The 20,411-nt window shown below is 31.1% G+C and overlaps 2 protein-coding genes across 3 annotated transcripts; both read left to right on the forward strand.

The window, feature by feature from the left end:
• The first annotated feature begins 1,771 nt into the window (after positions 1-1,771).
• LOC109800813 (protein PIN-LIKES 7) lies at positions 1,772-11,739 on the forward strand. 2 transcript variants are annotated; one of them, XM_020361694.3, is made up of 11 exons: positions 1,772-1,914; positions 7,271-7,488; positions 7,636-7,715; positions 8,882-9,006; positions 9,224-9,345; positions 9,445-9,660; positions 9,952-10,071; positions 10,193-10,293; positions 10,387-10,439; positions 10,538-10,723; positions 11,069-11,739. In XM_020361694.3, the coding sequence occupies exons 2-11, from the start codon at positions 7,351-7,353 to the stop codon at positions 11,191-11,193; spliced, it is 1,266 nt and encodes a 421-aa protein (XP_020217283.1). In that variant the 5' UTR covers positions 1,772-1,914; positions 7,271-7,350; the 3' UTR covers positions 11,194-11,739. The 2 variants fall into 2 exon arrangements, with proteins under 2 accessions (XP_020217283.1, XP_020217284.1); XM_020361695.3 differs by having other exon boundaries at positions 9,445-9,654.
• A 955-nt stretch (positions 11,740-12,694) lies between these two features.
• On the forward strand, positions 12,695-20,098 carry LOC109800128 (serine/threonine-protein kinase/endoribonuclease IRE1a). The gene is made up of 6 exons (XM_020360837.3): positions 12,695-13,178; positions 13,288-14,729; positions 15,474-15,646; positions 15,910-16,156; positions 17,589-17,892; positions 19,480-20,098. The coding sequence occupies exons 1-6, from the start codon at positions 12,840-12,842 to the stop codon at positions 19,621-19,623; spliced, it is 2,649 nt and encodes an 882-aa protein (XP_020216426.1). The 5' UTR covers positions 12,695-12,839; the 3' UTR covers positions 19,624-20,098.
• Positions 20,099-20,411: the final 313 nt, after the last annotated feature.

The raw sequence follows: 20,411 nt of genomic DNA on the forward strand, positions 1-20,411 counted from the left end.
TTTTTAATTCATATGTCAAAATATTAAATGTCTAATAAAATGATACATAAAAAAAGCACTTAATAATGATAAATGAAAATAAATAAATAGTGTAAATAAGAGTTAGAGACGTTGACGCTAATCATCTCTTTTGCATATAAGAAGAAAAGTTTGCCACGATTTTAGGTTTAATTTCCAAGTCAGCAATTGTTAGTTTAGTTGCCCATCGTCACCAACAGCCAATGACAAACACAACACTTCCATTTGTTTGGGAACAATTCTTTTAACGTTGTGCATCTGTCACTAATATATACATAAATAAAAGTATACATCACAAAAATTGAAGAAGTTGAGTTTGGGTTTTCTTTCCTAATTCATTTGATTTCAGTAAACATTGATGGCTGTTGACATTGCTTCATCATTTTATTATTCCCTCCGATTATCATTGTTACATGATGTATCCAAATTATACATGTTGTATGGACTAATTTAATACATTTATTTTCTCATGTAATTATTTTTTTTAGTTACTATAATTTTATTTACTTTATTTTTTGGTTTCTATAATTTAAATGAGATATTTTTTAATTGTTATTATTATAAAATATTCACCAGCTTTTTGTTTATTTTTTGTAAAAAAATATGATTGATTACTTTTTAATAGAATATTTTTTCAACTCTCTTTTTTTTTCTCTCTCAACATAATCTTAAATTTAAAATTTTACTTAAAGAAATCGAGTCCACTATTACTTTATTTAATACAAACCACTTGATTTAGTGTATATTTAATCTCTTTATTAGTTATATTCATCGCATATCTTTTACAATGTTTATTATTTAATGATTCTTAAAATATACTAAAATAAAAACTGAACAACAGAAGCAATGATTGAATTTTACCACTTACAATTAATAAAAAGAAATCAATTGGTCAATGAAATATGAAAAAAAAAATAGATTAACAACTTTCTTTTCTCCTCAAAATCAATTCAATGTATCCACTATTCCATATTAGAAGTTTTAACAACAGAAGTTATTTATATATCTATGGCACCAATTTTTACTACTCAATTGACTTTTAATAATTGATATGCTTCCCTAATTTAGTTATAAGGACAAAGTACTCAGATCCTACAGGTGTCGTGTTCAGTGATTATCACCTACAGTTGGCTTTTCCAGTTGTATTTCTTAAATAGCTAGCTACCCTCCCATTTGTGCAAGTGTATGTACAATCACCACTTTTTTTAACATCAAAATTTCTATAACGTTCTAAACAATTAACATCACAAGTAGCCAAATGCAATATATATAACATTAGCTGTCCAAACCATACCTATATCCTCTTCATTATGATTTGTCACAGAACAATGTTAATTACTTAAAGGAATTTCTTTCATTTTCATTCAAGCAATTACAACAAAAATTATACAATATTAGCCATGTGTTTATCTCTCTCAATCACTTCATTTATTATAAAGAAACATAGACATAAAATTAATGTTATACAATTTTTGTTGTAGCATAAATATTAACTTTTAATAATTTATGTTACTTGCTATGTTGAAAAAACACGATTTCAAATATTCTTTCCAGAAATAAATAAATCTGTACATAGATATGAAATCTAAACTACCATAAGCGCAGATAACGTATACATAGAAATTAACAGCCATGTACATGAATAGATCATATTATTTATACATGTCCAAAACCAATGGAACATACATAGCATCAATTTTAATTTGCTTATTGACTCGTTTGGCTTTGGTCAAACTTAGACGACAGAGAAAACAACCTCTCTCTATTTTCCTTTATATATATGTTTATATATTCAATCAAACCTCCAAGGCGAAGTGTATATTCCCTCCTTCGAAATTAAAGTACTGCTTCTGCTGAAGATTACTTTTGCTCGAACTTGGAGCCTCTCATTCCCAGGTTTCATACTTCTTCAACATATATACATGCATCAGCATATAATATATATATATATCTCATCATCATTCATTTTATAGTGTAGCTTGTTATTCAGAAAGTATCATTTTCATGTATTATAAGTGAGCAATCAATTTCTGTGTGAAAATCTAATCGATATATAATTGCTGTTCCAAAGGTAACTCTACGTTTGATTTTTATAATCATATACAAAAGATAATTCATTTTCACGGTAATTTTGTGGATGCAAAAGTGGAACAATTGATTAAGTTTTATATCTTCTCATATGAATTTGCACTTATAATAGAGTAGATGATTCGTAATTCTACTTAAAATCCTAAAAAAAATGTTAGAGATTGGTTTGATTTTGTATGAGTGTCTTAGTTTAATTTAAATTTTTTTAAAAAAAATTCAGGACACTAGCTGACCCACCTAGAATGTATCTGGGCTTGTGTGTTTGTGTATGTCAATGTCAATGCATACAAAAGTATGTGTTTATATATATCTGTTAAATAATGCTTTAGTATTTTGCCTAAGGTGTTGTGTTATTTGAAGATGGTGAAGGTAGAGTTTTCTTGGTGGAGTGGTTGGAAATGGGGGGAACTTATAGCTTTTTTTTAGTAAAGAAAGGAAATAAAAGAGATACATATAAAATTTTAAAAGGAGAGAAAATATTTCAGAATTATACTTATATATTTATTTTTCTTCTATTACTTTATTTTCTGCATTTTCCTTTCTTATCTCATCACTTATGGCATATTAGCCATTATCTCTTTCTTTCTTTTTATTTTTCCTCGTATACCTCTCTTTCAACCACCTATATTCTAGGATATGACAATGGAAAATTTAAAATGCATTTGACTACCTTCGTTTTTGACGCACTAGTGGCGAGGTAATTTATAAAAAAAAAAAACGAGTAAGAAAAATTAAAACTCAAATCGAGATTTTTTTTATAAAAAAAAGACAAATTAACTCGGCTAATCTAAAAAAAAAAATATTACATGCATTTAATTTTAAATAAACCATATACTAAATTATTAATTACATTCTAATTTAAATTATAATATAAAATTAATAAAAGACATCAATCATAAAAATAAGAAGTTTAAAAATTAATTCATTATTCAAATATTATTATAATTAATCCTTTGATTTTATTATAAGAAAATTGTCATATAGTGACACAATACATATCATTAAAAATTACTTTTACACACACAATAATTATAATATATGTTGGTATATTGTTAAAAAGTATAGGTATAGACTATAATGTCACATAAAATATGTTGTTAAATTTCATTCGAAATCAAAACTAAAATTGTATGTAATTATATGTCAAATAGATATATATACCTACATATATTGTACTTATAGTAATATTTTTTGTATATCACTACATGTAATTTTTTTTTTGTAGTGTTTATAATTTTAATAATTATAAAAAAATCACTTGTGTGAATGGTGTGAGATAGGTTCGGGAACTCACCCTCTCAAACTTTGATTCCACTTAAAGCAATTTTTTTTCCATGTATAACTGGGTTTGAAGTTGGACAAATACCTTCAACTTCATAATTGTCTTATAAACAACTTATTTGAAGTATAAATTTTCATGAAGGTGTTTAAGATGGTTTATACAAATATCTTTTAACTGGTTTATATATAAGCATTTTTAACTTATTTTCATATGTTCTTCTAAATAAATTATAGGAGTAACTCATGCGAAGTTTGTAAATAGACTCACATTCAAATATGACAAGGTCAAATAAGTATATCTATTTTTTTCTAATTTTTTTTTTGGTTTCTTAATCCAAATTAACATAAAATATTAACTTTTACACAAAGCAATTATAATTATTTGTTTTTAGTAATTTTTTTTAGCATTTTCTTATTTTCACTAAAATATAATTAAATTAAACTTTATATTTTCATGTGTAGCTAGTAATTTATTTTATGCCTATTAATATATATTTTTATATCTTTCATTCTACAATAGCGTGTAGTAGTTTGAAAAAATAGAAAATAAAACATAAATTAGAATATATTGATAATAATAATCTTAGCTGTTTTTGGGACGTTGATTTATGAATGACATAATATGTTCTTACTTCTTAGACGTTGATCTATGCATGACATAATATGGGAGTTTGTTGTTGTATAAGACAAACACCGCGTGATCAACCAAATCATAATCGAATATTGCATTTGACGAGTTAACGTTTGTACAACTGTACATGATATTTTAATTTCAATAATAAATTACTTTCACCAACTGGGTCAGACTATAAATTTATAATTAAGTATAATAATTATCAATACTTTATATTTATTAAAATATTACTCAAAATTAATTAATTTATTTTTGATAAATAATTTAATTTTCAATGAAATATAGCTATATATTTGAAATTAATATTTTAATTACTTACATAAGTGAAAACGATGTGGACAATATATACACAGCACAAAACTCCAAATAATTCATGTCTGAATTAATATTCTTCAAATCAAAATAAAAATGATACTTGATGAAAAAGGAAAGGAGGTTGTTGTCAATAAGAATACAACAATACTATAGCAGCCAAAGAAAGTCTTGGGAATTTACGAAACCAAAATTGTTTTGCAGCTACGTGAACATTGAGAACTGCTAAAATACAAATTAAATGTTCGTTCAAACATGTTTCGTCATTTTCTGAGCCACTTGTGTATATAATGCTAACGTACGTACATTGATCAAGGATTTGTTAACTCAAGAACCGTAAGAAAGAAAAAAAAAAAAAAACTATGGTTGTTTCTAACTCATTGGATTTTTTTAGATGTATTTTGCACCACATGTTTTTTTGGTCGAGATTAACTTCATAATCCAACTAATTATCACATCTTTCACGTCAATCAGGTATTAATTGGTGTATTAATATAATATAGCACAATGTGTTATTGTTTTTATTTTAACTTAAGGCCCAACTTGTGTCCCTAGATATTATTGACAATACATATTATTTTCGATTATTATACCAATTGATACTAAAATCAGTTAACAGATAAAATTAATGTCTCATAAAGTTATCTAGAAATAAATTTCTGAGCCATCAATCATTCAATTTGAAAATAATTTTAACAAAAGGACACAAACAGGTGAGGGGGGTTGAACGTAAAGCATGCCATGGAGTATACCTTTCGACCAGGGGGAGGTGGGATCTGTGATTATTTTTCTTATTGACTATTTCTATCCTATATATACAAAACAATCTTTTATTAAATAAGGTAAAACTATTATAAACAATAAATTTATGACTTCAAAGAATATTAGTATTTAACGCAATTGCATGTTTAGACGCAAACTCGTAACACTGGTCTGGTTAAAATAACCTTAACAAATTTACACAAGATGATCTGCGTTGTGTTTCACTGTGTTCGGTCGTGAATTCTTGATCAATATAATGCAGGAGAAAACTGCAGTTTTTGTTGCAGATAAACGTATACTTAAGTTTAGTATATTTAATAAAATTATCAAAGTAATGTATTTTATACAATGAATTTTCGAATTGTTGTCTCCACAAATATAAAATGCAATTTACTACTTCTTTATGTGGATGTTTAAGAATTAAAAATAATGATTCAAGTTGGAGAAGGATACACGTCTTTGTTATCATGACTAGATTCATTTGATTTTTGAGATCTTGTTGGAACTAAGAATGAAAGCTCCATGCTATCCTTGTGTATGGGTAATTTTGTAAATTTAAATTAATCTAAATTAATGTAATGAGTTTATATTAGATTTTTTTAATATTTGGATCGGATTCAAATTAATTTGATCAAAATTTGATACTGCATAAATTGAATTAACGAGTTTTAAATTTTGACTCTTAACTCAATTCAACTTAGTTATAACAACAACAATAATAATAATAATTTGATATTTATATGATCACTTGCTTAAACAATATTCTTTATCATTCTTACATAATAATAAATTTTATGATTTTAGATTACAACATTATATAATATAATATTTATTTTAAATTTTATTTTGAATTAATATTGATTATTTGAATTGATAATAATGTAGCAAATTAATAAATTTATTTTAAAATTAAATTTTTATCAATATTTTAAAAATAAGAGTACTAAAACACACAATATCAAATATAATTATATATAAAAATATACAAATATTCGTGTCATATACAATTATTTATTTATATTAGAAACATGCAATGATGAGGTTATTTTAAAGCGACGTGAGATACCGCAAGATTTGAATTGTCTTTTTTAAGTTTGTATGCTTGGAGGTAAGTTAGAGAAAAATAAACCAATTTTTTACTGCTTGACTAACTTAATATTTACAAATATTATTATAATTATTAAAAATGATATAAGACGCAATAAAAAAAAGGAGTTCACTATATGGGTGAAATTGGTTCGAGTTTAAATGAAAATCTATCGTAAAAATATTATGAGATTTTTTTGAGTTGACACAGATAGTAAGTTTCAACTTGAAGTCTTTACGATGCAAATTTGAAATCACTTACCATAAAATCTTACTTTAACTGACTATTAAAAGGACAGTAGGAAGTGCAGGTAAGCAATGACATTACCACATGAGTAACAGAAGCACGTTGTGCTTTCAATGCGCTCTAGTCATTGTTTCACTTTTCACGAAAAACAGACAAATAGATCATCTTAAATAAATATGTTGAATTCGACACAGGGTGATTGGTCCAACTTACTCTGCACTACGTCCCCACTTCACCACACTAGTTAATTATTGGTTACTGAAATAGTACATATGGTACAACAATTTGATCTCAGATCATCTCCGGTGGGGTGGGCTTGCTTATAAGCAATGTTCTGTGCCATATCATTGTCATATTAGTTCTGGTCTATTTTAAATTTTAGCAAAGTTACTTGTAAAAGTAAGAGTATTTATAATGAGAATTGTTTATAAGTAACCCCATGTGTCACATTACTGCCACATCAGCTCTAGCCCACTTTATAGGTTGCTTAAATTTGACTTTGCTAAAATTTAAACAACCCATAAAATGGACCAGAACTAATGTGACAATGATGTGACACAGAAAATTGCTTACCGGAGATGCTCTTACAAGCTGTGAAGATATTCGGTCTTTTGATATAAATATTTTTTTTTACACAATTCATGCAATGCCAATCAAAGATTAATATATAATTTCTGCTGGTAAGTATTATTTTAACACTGAAATAATCAACAACCAGACTTTCACATTGGTTTTGTTAGGCTTAGTTAGTAATTTTTTTAGGCTATCACCTATCTTATTCTGCTGCTGGACTCTTATGATTCATCTCTGTTCTTTCCTGTAAACTCATCCTATATATATAGGAAAAAAATAAAATCAGAGAGAGAAGTGATACTAAGCGGCAAAGAGAAGTAGATAAGCACAAGAAAAGCAAAGGAAGAAGATGGGTTTTCTGGAACTAATGGAGGTGGCGTCTATGCCAGTTATTCAAGTCCTACTTATCAGTGCATTGGGTGCACTCATGGCAACTGAATATTTCAGCAATCTTCTTTCACCAGACACTCGCAAAGCCTTGAACAAGGTAAGAACCATATTGATGGATGCTAATATTCAATGAATATATATTTCAATAGAGGTTAGAGAACAAATGCAGCACGAACTCTGCATGATGATGATTCTAATTGAACAATAATAAACTTTTTATTGTTTTTGTTTACCTGTTTTGCAGATTGTGTTCCTTGTATTCACTCCTTCGCTCGTCTTCTCCAGCTTCGCCAAGAGTGTTTCACTTGAAGACATGATATCATGGTACGCGTGGATTTGCTTTCCACTCTCAAAAATTTTGCATCATTTTTGTGTCATTTTTAGAAAGAAAAAAAAACTAATTAGTACGATTCTTGCAATAGTTCTAATCTAACTCGTGTCGTATAAGTACAGACAAAACACTAATTAATTAGTACTTTTGATTTTCGTTAAAGTTTTATTTTTTAATCATCGATCAACATGCCGATTTTGTATTTGACTATTTGCTACGTGCAAAAAGGCTTCTTAGAACATCTTCTTATGGGTTTTTAAGTTCAAAGTGTAAGAATCCTTCTTGCATAAAAGTCTGGTTTTTAATAGTAATTAAAAGATAACTTGCGAAACCGAAATCTATTTTTAAGAAATATAAAAATTTGAAATAAATTTTACATTGCCTGGAATATTGAAACTGGAACACTTTATTTGTTTTCCTAAGCATCAGAGCTATTGCACAAAATTAGATCCCAATGAACCAATAATTTGTTTTGAACCTATGTATGGCCATTCTTGCTTGATCGTTAAAGTGGGTTGCTACATGTCTAAAATAAAGCTCGTTAAAAGAAAAGCCTTGAATGATTTTAGATTTTTGCATAAATTTCGACATGGAAGCTGAGCTAATAATACCTGTGGTTCAATTCACCTGGCTCTGGATGTCTTCCAGAGCATCAATTATTGGAACAAAGTCACTTGAAATTGTTTCAATTAAAATGTGAGACGTGAATGAAAAAGTTAACTATCTGTGGAGTGAGAGTGATAGTTTTTAAACCAATGTCACTTTAATTAGGGACAGGGAGGGAGGTAAGCAATCTCACTCATTGGGACAAGAGTACAGAGCCATAAGCTTCACTAATTATAGCACAAACTTTAATTATTGCTAACTTTGTCACTGGGATTTCCCTGATTAAAAAAGTAAACAATCTTAATCTCATGATTGATATTCATATACTCGAATGCTTTGTCGTGCATGAACAAGTAATATTAATAATTGATTTTCTCATCAACATGAATAAGTATGAGGTTTATACTTTAGGGTTTATTTTATCATTGATAATGAGGATGGATTATTTATGCATATTTAATGAAAGTAGAGAGTATAAGTAGGATGTTCATTTAATTTGTATTAATTGGTTCTTGTAAACCATAACGTGTTGATCCATCTTACATCTATGCAGGTGGTTTATGCCCGTTAACGTTGGACTTACCTTCTTAATTGGAGGGATTATAGGATGGATACTTGTAAAATTACTGAAGCCTAATTTGAAAGTGGAAGGTCTTATTATTGCTGCATGTTCATCAGGTATCATAGCATAAAGTTACAGTATGCTCAGCAAAAATTAAATTTGAAGGAATGGAGAATCTGAAGTAGGAAAATTGACGATGTATTTAAACATTGACGCATGCCTTAATACATTATGTCACCAATCACCATCCAAACTTCCAAATTTCAACGTCTTAATTATATTAGAAAACCTTAATCTAAAATGATGTTATTTCATGAACGCTTCTTTGATCAGGAAATATGGGTAACCTTCCTATTGTAATCATCCCTGCTATCTGTGATGAGAAGGGAGGACCATTTGGTGCACGTGATGTTTGCCGCAATAATGCACTCTCTTATGCATCTTTCTCTATGGCTGTAAGACATCCTATTTACATTATTTAAGATATTTGCTTAGAGAATATTAATTGTGAATAGTTACTCATTAACTCACTTTAATTGTTTTGGTAATTGTAGCTTGGTGGCGTCTTCATCTGGACCTACACTTTCCAAGTGATAAGAAGCAGATCTATGAAATTTAAGGCAGTTGAGGCTGCTAAGATCTTAAAGGTTCCCAACAGAGATCTTGATGCTAATGAAGAAACTCACCTTCTCAAGGATAAAGACAGTGAAAACACAATAGAAGAGCCACCATCAACTTATATTGGTGACACTGAAAACCAAATTGTAAGAGTAAGACATTAATAAACCATGCACTACAGGATGGTTATACTTGTCTCAGTGGGAAGGTTTTGAAAATCAAAATTAGTTTACATTTACTTCGGTACTAGTTTAATGAAGTGCAGCTCATACACCCTGACAAAATTAACTATATGAAAGTGATTATCCACTCAGTTAACCAAGTTACAAAATAACAATAACAAGTATAATCCTATCCCATTGTGTGTATTCTCATTTTTCACCTGATCAAAGAATATGCATATTCAACTAGTTACTAAAAGGGATGTGGATCTGAATTTTCAGATTGTAGACCATGATCAGTTCAATGCACCGAATAAGGGGACAGGATCTTTTTGGCATAGAATGGTGGAAGTTGTGAGCCATCTTGTGGCAGAACTAGTGTCACCACCAGTAATTGCAACAGTGAGTTACTTTTCTTTTCTTTTTTTTTTGCTTTGTTATATTTGTTTCTTGGATTTTAGTTTCTAGTTCCAACTACTTCAATACAATTAGACATTCACCTACTTCCATATTCCATGGTCAGTTTTTTGGTTTCCTCTTTGGTGCGGTTGGATGGTTAAGGAACATAATAGTCGGAGACAATGCTCCACTGCATGTCATCCAGGACACTCTTCAATTACTTGGGTATGTGACTTTGCTCACAAAATCAAATAGTTCTCCAGTGTCTATTTCTTTTACAACTACATAGTTATCTGATTGAACTCATTTCTTTTACAGGAATGGTACCATTCCTTGCATCACCCTTTTGCTTGGTGGTAACCTCACTCAAGGTATTAAAAAAAAAAAAAAAAAAACTAGCTGTTATAGATATCTTAGCATAATTTTTACCAAAAAAAATGGCTTAGCTAACTTTGTCTTGAAATTGCAGGCTTGAAATCATCAAGTGTCAAACCATTGACCCTCATCAGCATCATTATTGCTCGACTTTTCGTACTACCTGTTATTGGATTCTTTATTGTAAGAGAAGCTGCAAAGTTGGGCTTACTCCCTGTTGATCCTTTATTTCAGTATGTCCTAGTGATGCAGTATGCCATGCCACCGGCTATGAATATTAGTAAGTGATGGATACCATTCTATGTATCACTTTAGAGTGTATTTGGATAAACTTATTTAGAAGGAAAATCAAAATAAATTTCTCTATAAGCAAAAACTAGTTTATATAAGAATTAAAATTAAGATTTTGGAGAAGCTAATAAAAGAGAATTTCTACATATTAGCTTATGTATAAATTAATTTTAATTTATAGAAAACCTTATTTCATTTTCATTCTTACTTTTTTTCTCCTACGAGTACTTTTGGATAAGTTTACCCAAACAGACATTTAATTGAAGTACTTTTCCTTGATCTTTCATTAGCCATATAATCCTTATTGTCAAAATTCAATGATATTGTTATGCAGGTACCATGGCTCAGCTGTTTGATGTAGGAAATGAAGAGTGTTCAGTTATCCTCTTGTGGACATATAGTGCTGCAGCCATAGCACTCACTACCTGGTCAACATTCCTCTTGTGGGCATTGTCTTAAGGCGTCTTCAGTTTCTGATTTCTCTGCCTTTGAAAAACTCTTCACAACATCAAACTCTTCTATACAGAACCACTTATAATCGCACACAGCAGTTTTCTTTCACCCCTTTTGTTCGAGTCAATGTAATGTCACAAAAAGCAAGAAGAATGGCTTGGTTGAGATTTTGAGTGAAATTTTGACAATGCTTACTCTCATATCAACACATGCCACACAAAAAAAAAAAGTTAGGAAACTCGAGTGATTTGACTTTCAAGACCCCTACACAGGACACTACCATTTAAAATTAAGTATCTAAGTAGCAACGTATACATATTTTTCCTTCAGTATACTACCCATTTGTTCCTCTTCGGCCACCTTTTAAGGGGACAAGTCATATTACTTGACACTGAACAAAGTTGGTGTTTTTCATGTAGTTCTCCAATTATCGTCATTTTTTCCCCTTTTGATTCTTTGTATTTTTGTTCCATTTTAGTTCAATGCTTCCCGGTTGTATTTCAGAGACAAGTCTTGCCGAATATATATATATATATATCCATCTTTTTTAAATTTTTATACATATCGAAAGTTTTTTAACTTTAAAGTCAATGGAATTAAAAGTTTCCATTATTAAGGAGATATTTAGAAAGAATAACAAAAGTACTTTGAAATAAAATTATAAAAATAGTTTGACTTCTATTAGTTTTTAAAATTTACTTTAAAATTTTTCTTGATGTAGTTAATTAAAATAAGGGGAAAACGTATCTATCTTTAAAAAAGAAAAAAGAAAAATAAAATAATATATATATATATATATATATATATATTACTCTTATAATTATTTACATAAAATTTTATTTCTCTTCCGATAAATTATATTCTTCAAATATATTCATACTCCAATTCATCATCCAAAAATAATGGAAATTAAATAAGTTTAGATGATGAATCGGGATTGTGAATATATTTGAAGAGTGTAATTTATTGGAAGTAATTAGAAGATAAATAATATTTTATGTAAATTGTTATAAGAGTCATATATATATATATATATATATATATATTTTTTTTATTTTTTTTTCTAAAACAAACAATTTAGTTAAGTCTTATAAGGAACTAAAGCTTATGTAATGAACTTAGACTCTTACACTTAAATATAAAACTAGAGAAGTAAACCAACAAGTTTTTAATCCAAATAGCATTGGACTTACTCTCTTTAAGTGTTTTTAATCCAAATAGCATTGGACTTACTCTCTTTAAGTTACATCATGAGTTCAAGGTTTTAGATTTTTCATCAGATATTAGTGATCAATGAATATTATATACCAATATCATGCTTGAAAAAAATAAATAGAGGAAGACTTCCGCTGGTGCCTTGGGCCTTATAAGTTATAACCACCGAATTAAAAAGTTTGGTAAAAAAAAAAAATAATAATAATAATAATAAATATATATATATATATATATATGTCACGTCACTTAAAAGCTGGTTATATATATATATAAAAAAAACATTTATTAGTTATTAATTGAAAGGTGAAGTGTTGGATTGTTGTTCCTGCGCGTTTGACGGAAAACGGATTTTGCCAATCCCAACAGAACATCGCATCGCAGAAAACACCGAACGAAAGGTGTTTTGATGTCCGTCCCCTTTTTCCCAAACAAGTCAGATGAAATTTCGCGTTTCAACCTCTCTGCAAACCCTAATCCTCTTTTTCTTCTTTCTCTTCTTCCTCGATGGCACCTTCTCCACCTCACAATCCCAACTCTCCCTTCTCTCTCTCCCTCCCTCAGTTAAACAGGCCACGGCCCTCGTCGCCGCCCTCGATGGCACCATGTACTTGGTCGACAGTGTTTCCGGGAGGGTCATTTGGTCTTTTTCCACCGGATCCCCAATCTACCATTCCTATCACGCTCCCATCAATAACCCTAAGGACAACGTTACCGGCCTCATCGAATGCGGCGATGACTGGGAATTAATCGTTCACGACACTCACTTTGGTAAAACGGTATTCTCCTTTTATACCTCAATTATGTTGATGCTCAATGCTAGGTTTGTGATGAAAATGATGCCTGTTAGCTTGAAGTTATGTTTGAGGCTTTTTTTCGTGCTTGCAGAGGCTCTCTGAATCAATCGCAGATTATGTTGCTTTTACTCCTACGGTAACGAAGGAGGGAGCTGTTGTACTTGGATCCAAAAGAAGCACTGTGTTTGAAGTGAATGCTAGAACTGGAGCGCTTTTTCGAAGCTACTCTGTTTCTGATTTTCATGACAATGCTTCTAGTGTGGTGTCAAGTGATGGTGACGGGAAGCGGGTTAGAACTGCCAAGAATAACGAGCTTGCTGACCCTGCTCAACTGAGTTCACCTCAGTTCTTGCTCAGGATTTTCAGGACGGATTATTTCTTGCAATCGGTTGGTCCAGGAAGTGGATTAGTTTTGTGGACAATGGCTGTGGCTGAATTTAAGGCTGTATTGCTTTGTCAACATAATGAGAATCGTTCTGACGGCGGTTCGTTTGATGCAGAGGATGTGTATGTTTCTGAGAGTGACTTGGATTTTGCTATGCCGTATGCATGTTGGGACAGAAATCTGAAAGAAGTCTACCGCCAACGCAAGAATTTTCTGTTGGAACATGCTGACCTTGAAAGACTGTCTGGGGCTTATCAAGAGAATGATATGCGTACTTCAGAGCTGATGCTTCCATCACAGCCTGATATTGATAGATTTGTCCCTGGTCAAGAAGGTAAAATGATGCTACCTTTGCCTATGCCAAACTCCGTGCCCTTGTTGCCACAAAAAGTCAGCTTCTACGAGAGCAATGATAATGCCGTTGTGCTCCCTCAGCCTCTTATGGAGATTGCTGCCCCAGAGAAAGTTGGTCCAAATAGGGCTATTGAATGGTTGACAGGGTTGCCTCTTATATTATTTACAGTCTTTTTTGGTTTTTTTATCTTCCACTCTCTTGGGGTTAAAAATAAAGTTGTATTAAAAGAGCAAAACAATGAGTTAAGCTCAAAAAGTTTACCTCCTCCCAAGAAGAAGAAAGCAAGAAAGTCAGGAAAGAATAATATCATTGTTGACAAGCAGGATAAACATATATCATTGACTGACGAGGATATACTGTTAGCTGATGGACGCAGGATTGGTAAACTATTTGTATCAAATAAAGAAATTGCTAAGGGAAGTAATGGTACCATTGTCCTTGAAGGGACATACGAAGGCCGAGCAGTTGCTGTCAAACGTCTTGTTCAGGCTCATCATGATGTAGCCCACAAAGAAATCCAAAATCTCATTGCATCCGACAGACATCCAAACATTGTCCGATGGTATGGGATGGAAAGCGATCATGATTTTGTTTACCTTGCTCTGGAGCGCTGTACATGCAACTTGGATGATTTGATTCATATTTATTCTGATATGATTGACAATCCAGCATATAGCAAGGACCAATATTCTAGAATTTTGAAAAATGCTCTGAGGGAGACAGAGACAAATGATATACAATATCTTTGGAAAGCAAATGGCTTTCCATCACCTCTACTACTGAAACTGATGAGGTTAGTGAAAATGTTAAAACACGCTGATTTTTGATTCAGTAAACTCTTACCGGTGTTGTAGAGATTGCAATGATCACAATTTTCCTAGGTTAAAAAATATCATAATATTTTTCTCTCAGCTAATGAGAAAAAATGATGTGTGAAAGCTGTTAGAACTTTACGACACAAGGGGGATGCCTCAAGTGTGGTTGAGTGCCAACTAGGTAGAAACTTCTTGTTTGGCGTGTTGCTATTATAAATAGAGTCAAGCTATAGAAGCTAAGTTTTATATGGTAGTTTAGTTTAGTTGTAGGCTAAGAAAATCGACTTTTTTGGTCATTTAAAGGATCATTTCTGCAACTGACAAGAAAAGCAAAGGATATCTGCCATTAATGAGGGGTCCTAGGTAGTAGGCTGGTAGCTTCCATAAAGAAAATGTCAGATGATTGGCTGGAATAATTTGGGCATTTACTTGTAATAAGAGAATTCAATAGGACGATAAAGATAAGAAACATCATATGGAGGTAATGAGGTAGCAAAAGATTCGTGGAAAGGGTAGCGGTGAAAGAGTTAAGAAAATGCATGAAGGGTGATGTTTAATTTCCATTAGGACTTTTGTAGTTGAGTCAAGTCATTGAAGGTTGATTATTATCTTCATTTAGTTATAGCTCAAACATGAACGTTCACTTTCTACATTTTGTTTTAATGTATTTATTTATTTTTTGTTGATATATTATTGACTTTCACTTTTATATTGAAACACAGGGATGTAGTTTCTGGGCTTGTTCATTTGCATGAACTAGGAATAATACATCGGGATTTGAAACCCCAAAATGTTTTGATAATAAAAGAAAGATCTTTATGTGCAAAGCTTTCTGATATGGGAATTAGCAAACGCCTCCTTGAAGATATGTCTTCTCTGGGTCATAGTACTACTGGTGAGTAGAAGAATTTATATAATGGTGTCTAGCATGGGATGACTATCTTTGTATGATATTACTGAAGTTTTTCTCTCATTCCTTTTATTTAAGCTAGGTTGGCATCCTTTAACACATGAACAACTTTTCAGGATTTTTTCTCAGGGATTTTTCCTAGTTTTGTTAATATGTTTTTCTGAATACAAAATAAGTTAATCTAAACGCATATTTAGTCTTATCCTGCATTATTAATCTTATAATAAGGTTTAATGTCTTATTTTCAGGCTGTGGCAGTTCAGGTTGGCAAGCACCAGAACAACTTGTTAAAGGACGCCAAACACGAGCGGTAGATTTATTTAGTTTAGGTTGTGTCCTCTTTTTCTGCATGACTGGAGGAAGACATCCATTTGGAGAACGTCTTGAACGTGATATCAATATTGTGAAAAATCAAAAGGACCTTTTCTTAGTGGAGTTCATTCCCGAAGCTGAGGATCTTATTTCTAGTTTGTTAAACCCTAACCCCGATCTAAGGTATGTCATTTTCATTCAATGTGAGTTTTCGGAGGATTGAGTTTTACTCTCTCATACATTTATTAATAGTTTGCATCTTGTTATGAATTACTTAATTGTAGTGTAGTATAAAGGATGGGTTTACATATGAAATGTTAATACACCATTACATTTGAGGATCCGGCTTTTTGGTTTGCTAGATGCTATCCATGTATCGTACGTCAATTGAGTTTTTTTCCTCTATAGTATATAAAGTTCTATTTAACGTGAATGTTTATAAATGGAAAGATATTATTCTATTTTGATAAATCTATAATAATCAGAATTTTGTATATTATAAGTTGTTGAATATATGCGAATATTTATGGGACTTCTCTTAAATTGATCCTAAAATTGGTCAGAAATCAGAATGGGTGAAACAAAAATTATGTGATTTAATAAAACTTCCCCCAATTAGATATGGAGGTATTCATCTTGAATATAGTAGAGATTAGAGAACAGTCACTCAAGTTGTTATGGACCTGATGTAACCCTTGTTACTGATACTTATTTTCATTGATCTTCAATGAGTGTTATTGAAAAATCTCCGTTTAATGGTGCTGGCGGGCGATGCACCTTCACTGACTTTTTAGTTCTAGCAGCAGTTAGGACATTACAAGATGGTTCTTCTTGTAAGGATATTCATTTAGTGCTTTTGGGCCATGGATGAATCCTATATCAAGAAGCTGGTTGAAAAGTATCTCTTATTTAGGGAAATTGAATCTCTTCTAGTCTTATTTAGCGAAAATATCATTTTTTTAGATCTATATTATTTTGATTGTATAGTTGTATTTCTTTGTTTCCTTGTTTACTTCATTCCCTTTTATTAGTGATTGTGAATCTTGTATATATGAAGAATCTTACTGGGGTTATTTTCCGAATCAATTCAACTATATTTTGTCTCCCTCAAGAAGTCTTGATTAATTATGCAAGATTCTGGTACCAATGAACTTGTTTGATTTCTCAATGTTCTCTATCTGTATGTCTCATATCAGGAAAATGTTTTATTTTGTAGTACCCTTTTTTTTTTATCTTAAATTAAGATTCTTTTTTTTATTGAAGATGTGTGCAATTGTGTTGTGGTGTGACCTTGTCATTCAGTCAGTCAGAGAGTTTGTGTCAAGTGGTTTATTCTCTTCAAAAGATTCAAAATATGCTATAATATTAGTGCAAATTACAGGCCAAGGTGATTTGCCTTGCACATGCATGCAGAGGCATGGTTGGAACAAAATATTTTTCCTTGGTATGTTATTGAAGGGATCATGTTGTATGAATAGCCAAATTGACGTGAGATTTGATTTGCATAAATTATGATCAGATTCAGAGGGACTGTATGATATTATATATTTTTGTGTTTGTGTTTGTCTTGTTACAAGCAAGCAATCATTTGAAGAAATTATTCATTTATTCTCAGGCCAAAAGCTATTGAAGTATTGCATCATCCTCTTTTTTGGAGCTCTGAGATGAGACTTTCATTTCTTCGCGATGTAAGTGACAGGGTGGAACTTGAAGATAGAGAAACTGATTCTGATCTTTTGAAGACACTAGAAAGCAGTGCTCCACTGGCTTTAGGTGCAAAATGGGATGAGAAGCTGGATCCTGATTTCATTACTAACATTGGTCGTTACAGGAGATATAAATTTGACAGTGTTCGAGACTTGTTGAGGGTTGTGAGGAACAAGCTAAATCATTATAGAGAATTGCCTCAAGAAATCCAGGTTTTTTTTCTTGGACTAGCATTTTCTCATGGTATTTCTTTTTCTCTGGGTGAAAAACATGAAACTCTTTGTTCACTGTAGAAGTCTCGTGTTAAATAGCCCAATGTTGATTTAAAAAATTGTAGCAATTAGCAGGAAATGATTGTCAAGTTTTCCTAGGTGTCAATAAATACGTTTAGCAAAGAAAAAATGTAGCTTCTCTTGCTCAGAATCAGTTCTAAATGGCATGGTCAACTCCAGTTTTCAAATGTACCGTATACCAATTATACTAAGTAGTCTCCTGAATATTTTATGACTGTATTTTAGTAATTTTTCATTTTAATATGATTTTGCCTTGCCATATCCACAATGTTTTGTTTTTTCTTTTTTCACAATCAACTCCTAAAACATTTCTCCAATATCTTTCAAAATGAAACTTATTTTCCACTAAAACTATATATGTCCATTTAAACTTCTACTTTACTAAATATATCTCTGAACTCTGGTATTTTATTGTAATGATAGTTGTCACTTAAACAACATATTCATTATAGAAAATATAATAGTAAAACATTTTTTGTAGAGTATGAAGCTTATTGTGCACTGAGTCTTAAGCCAAGTACACCGACCATGAGTGCACATCTTAATGATGATAATGCTAATGATTGGTTGTTATGATAGTGTTGTAACTTTGTGGTCACACTAATGACGTTATCTTGTGTGGTGATTGGAAAATGCAAATGTTTATTCGTCTTAGATGTCCTGTTTATTTATTTATTTAATTAGTGAATAACAACTTTGTCGTTGTGCTTGAATTTAAGCTTTTAATTTCCATAATGCGGTTCATTGAAAATCAATTGTTTGAATTTACTATCCTTATTTTATTTCCTGGTAATAGCTTTTTATATAAAAATTAAAAAATACATCTTTATTAACATATGGTACTATCTTCCAAGACCATAAACTTATATGATAATATATAAGGCAAATTACACTCACATTCCCTAAGGTTTAATGATATTATACTCTATATTCCTTCTTTTTTAACCACAGATGGACTTCTCTCTATTCATATAACAATATTATATTATGCTGTTTATTTACCTTTTCTAGTAAAACCAACTTTTTTATGCAATTCAAAAAGAAAAGAGGAAACATAAGGCTGAAACAAGAGTGTTTAAGAAGGTGGGGTGTTTTGATTATACGGGGTAATCTTGTGAAGGAAACACGAGATGGTTTCAGAGGAAATTTCCTTTCATTGCCTTTTTTATTTTATATTTCCGATCATTTTCATGATTGGGTAGTTACAGGATTTACGATCACATGGGTAGGGTTGGAGGTTATTAGTAGGAGTTTAAGACGAAATATATGAGCACAATTTTCAGTCAGGAATGGATATTTCTACTCATTTCCAGCATAATGTCTCCGCTGTGCCCATTTTTATGATTCTTTGATATCACTTTTCCTTTTTATTTTTTTTTATTTTATGAATGTGAATGTGAATGTGTAGGTAATTTGTCATAATACACATTAACCAATGCCAATAACATGTGAACGAGTTGGTCATCTCTGTATATAGCTTCTAATTTATTTCCTCTTGCTTATCAGGAACTGATAGGACCTGTTCCGGAAGGATTCAATGACTACTTTGCTAGTCGATTCCCAAGGCTCTTGATTGAAGTGTACAAAGTTATATGCAAAAATTGCAAGGATGATGAATGTTTTCAAAGATATTTTAGATACAATAACTAGTGCCTTGGTCTTGCTTGGATGTCTTGAGAATTAATCAATAGAAATACAGCGGTTGGTTGCAGCATGGAGCCAAATGAGTTTACATTTACAAAGTGGAGCAATGGACTTGTAATGTAGTATAATGTAAATATGTTGCCACTTGACACTGACTACTCTAACCCAAAGTTACAATGGAATGGCATCATTATTGCCCCTACTGTTTATTAGACTTTAGAGGTTTCAGCTAAATGTACATTAATTTATTTTACAAGGCTATGGCCTGGGTAATTCTCTCAAATCATGTAGAATTAAGAATTACAAAAACTTTATGTATCAGAATTTCTCATACATCAGAGACCTAGTTTTGGAGGTCACAATGCTATACAAACAAGAATTGGAACTAGGCCATTTGTCCGTTAGCTCATGTAAACCAAAAAAATGATTATGATATCTCAAAGATATCCCGTGATTAAATTTTTCATCTGATTTCGCTTTATATTTTGTATTCTATTACAGTCTAATAGAAGGAGCGGAAGTTGGAAAGCCAGCCATGCACATCCCGTGCTCTAACATCCCCGTGCAGTTCTAAACTGACATTATATATAGGTTAAATTTAAGTTTTGGTCTCAAATCCTTTTAATTTGATTCATGTAAGATATGCAAATCATATATTGTATATGCGAAATTGTTTCGGTTCATTCCTATTGCCTTCAAATATGATAACACCATTTATCCGTTTCATGTGGCTCAGAATATGAATTGACGTTTATTGTATCAGATTAGCTGTGTTATGTTATGTTTCTGGTTTC

This window comes from Cajanus cajan, chromosome 11 (genome assembly GCF_000230855.2).
Source record: "Cajanus cajan strain Asha chromosome 11, NIPB_CcT2T_4, whole genome shotgun sequence".
Lineage (NCBI taxonomy): Eukaryota > Viridiplantae > Streptophyta > Magnoliopsida > Fabales > Fabaceae > Cajanus > Cajanus cajan.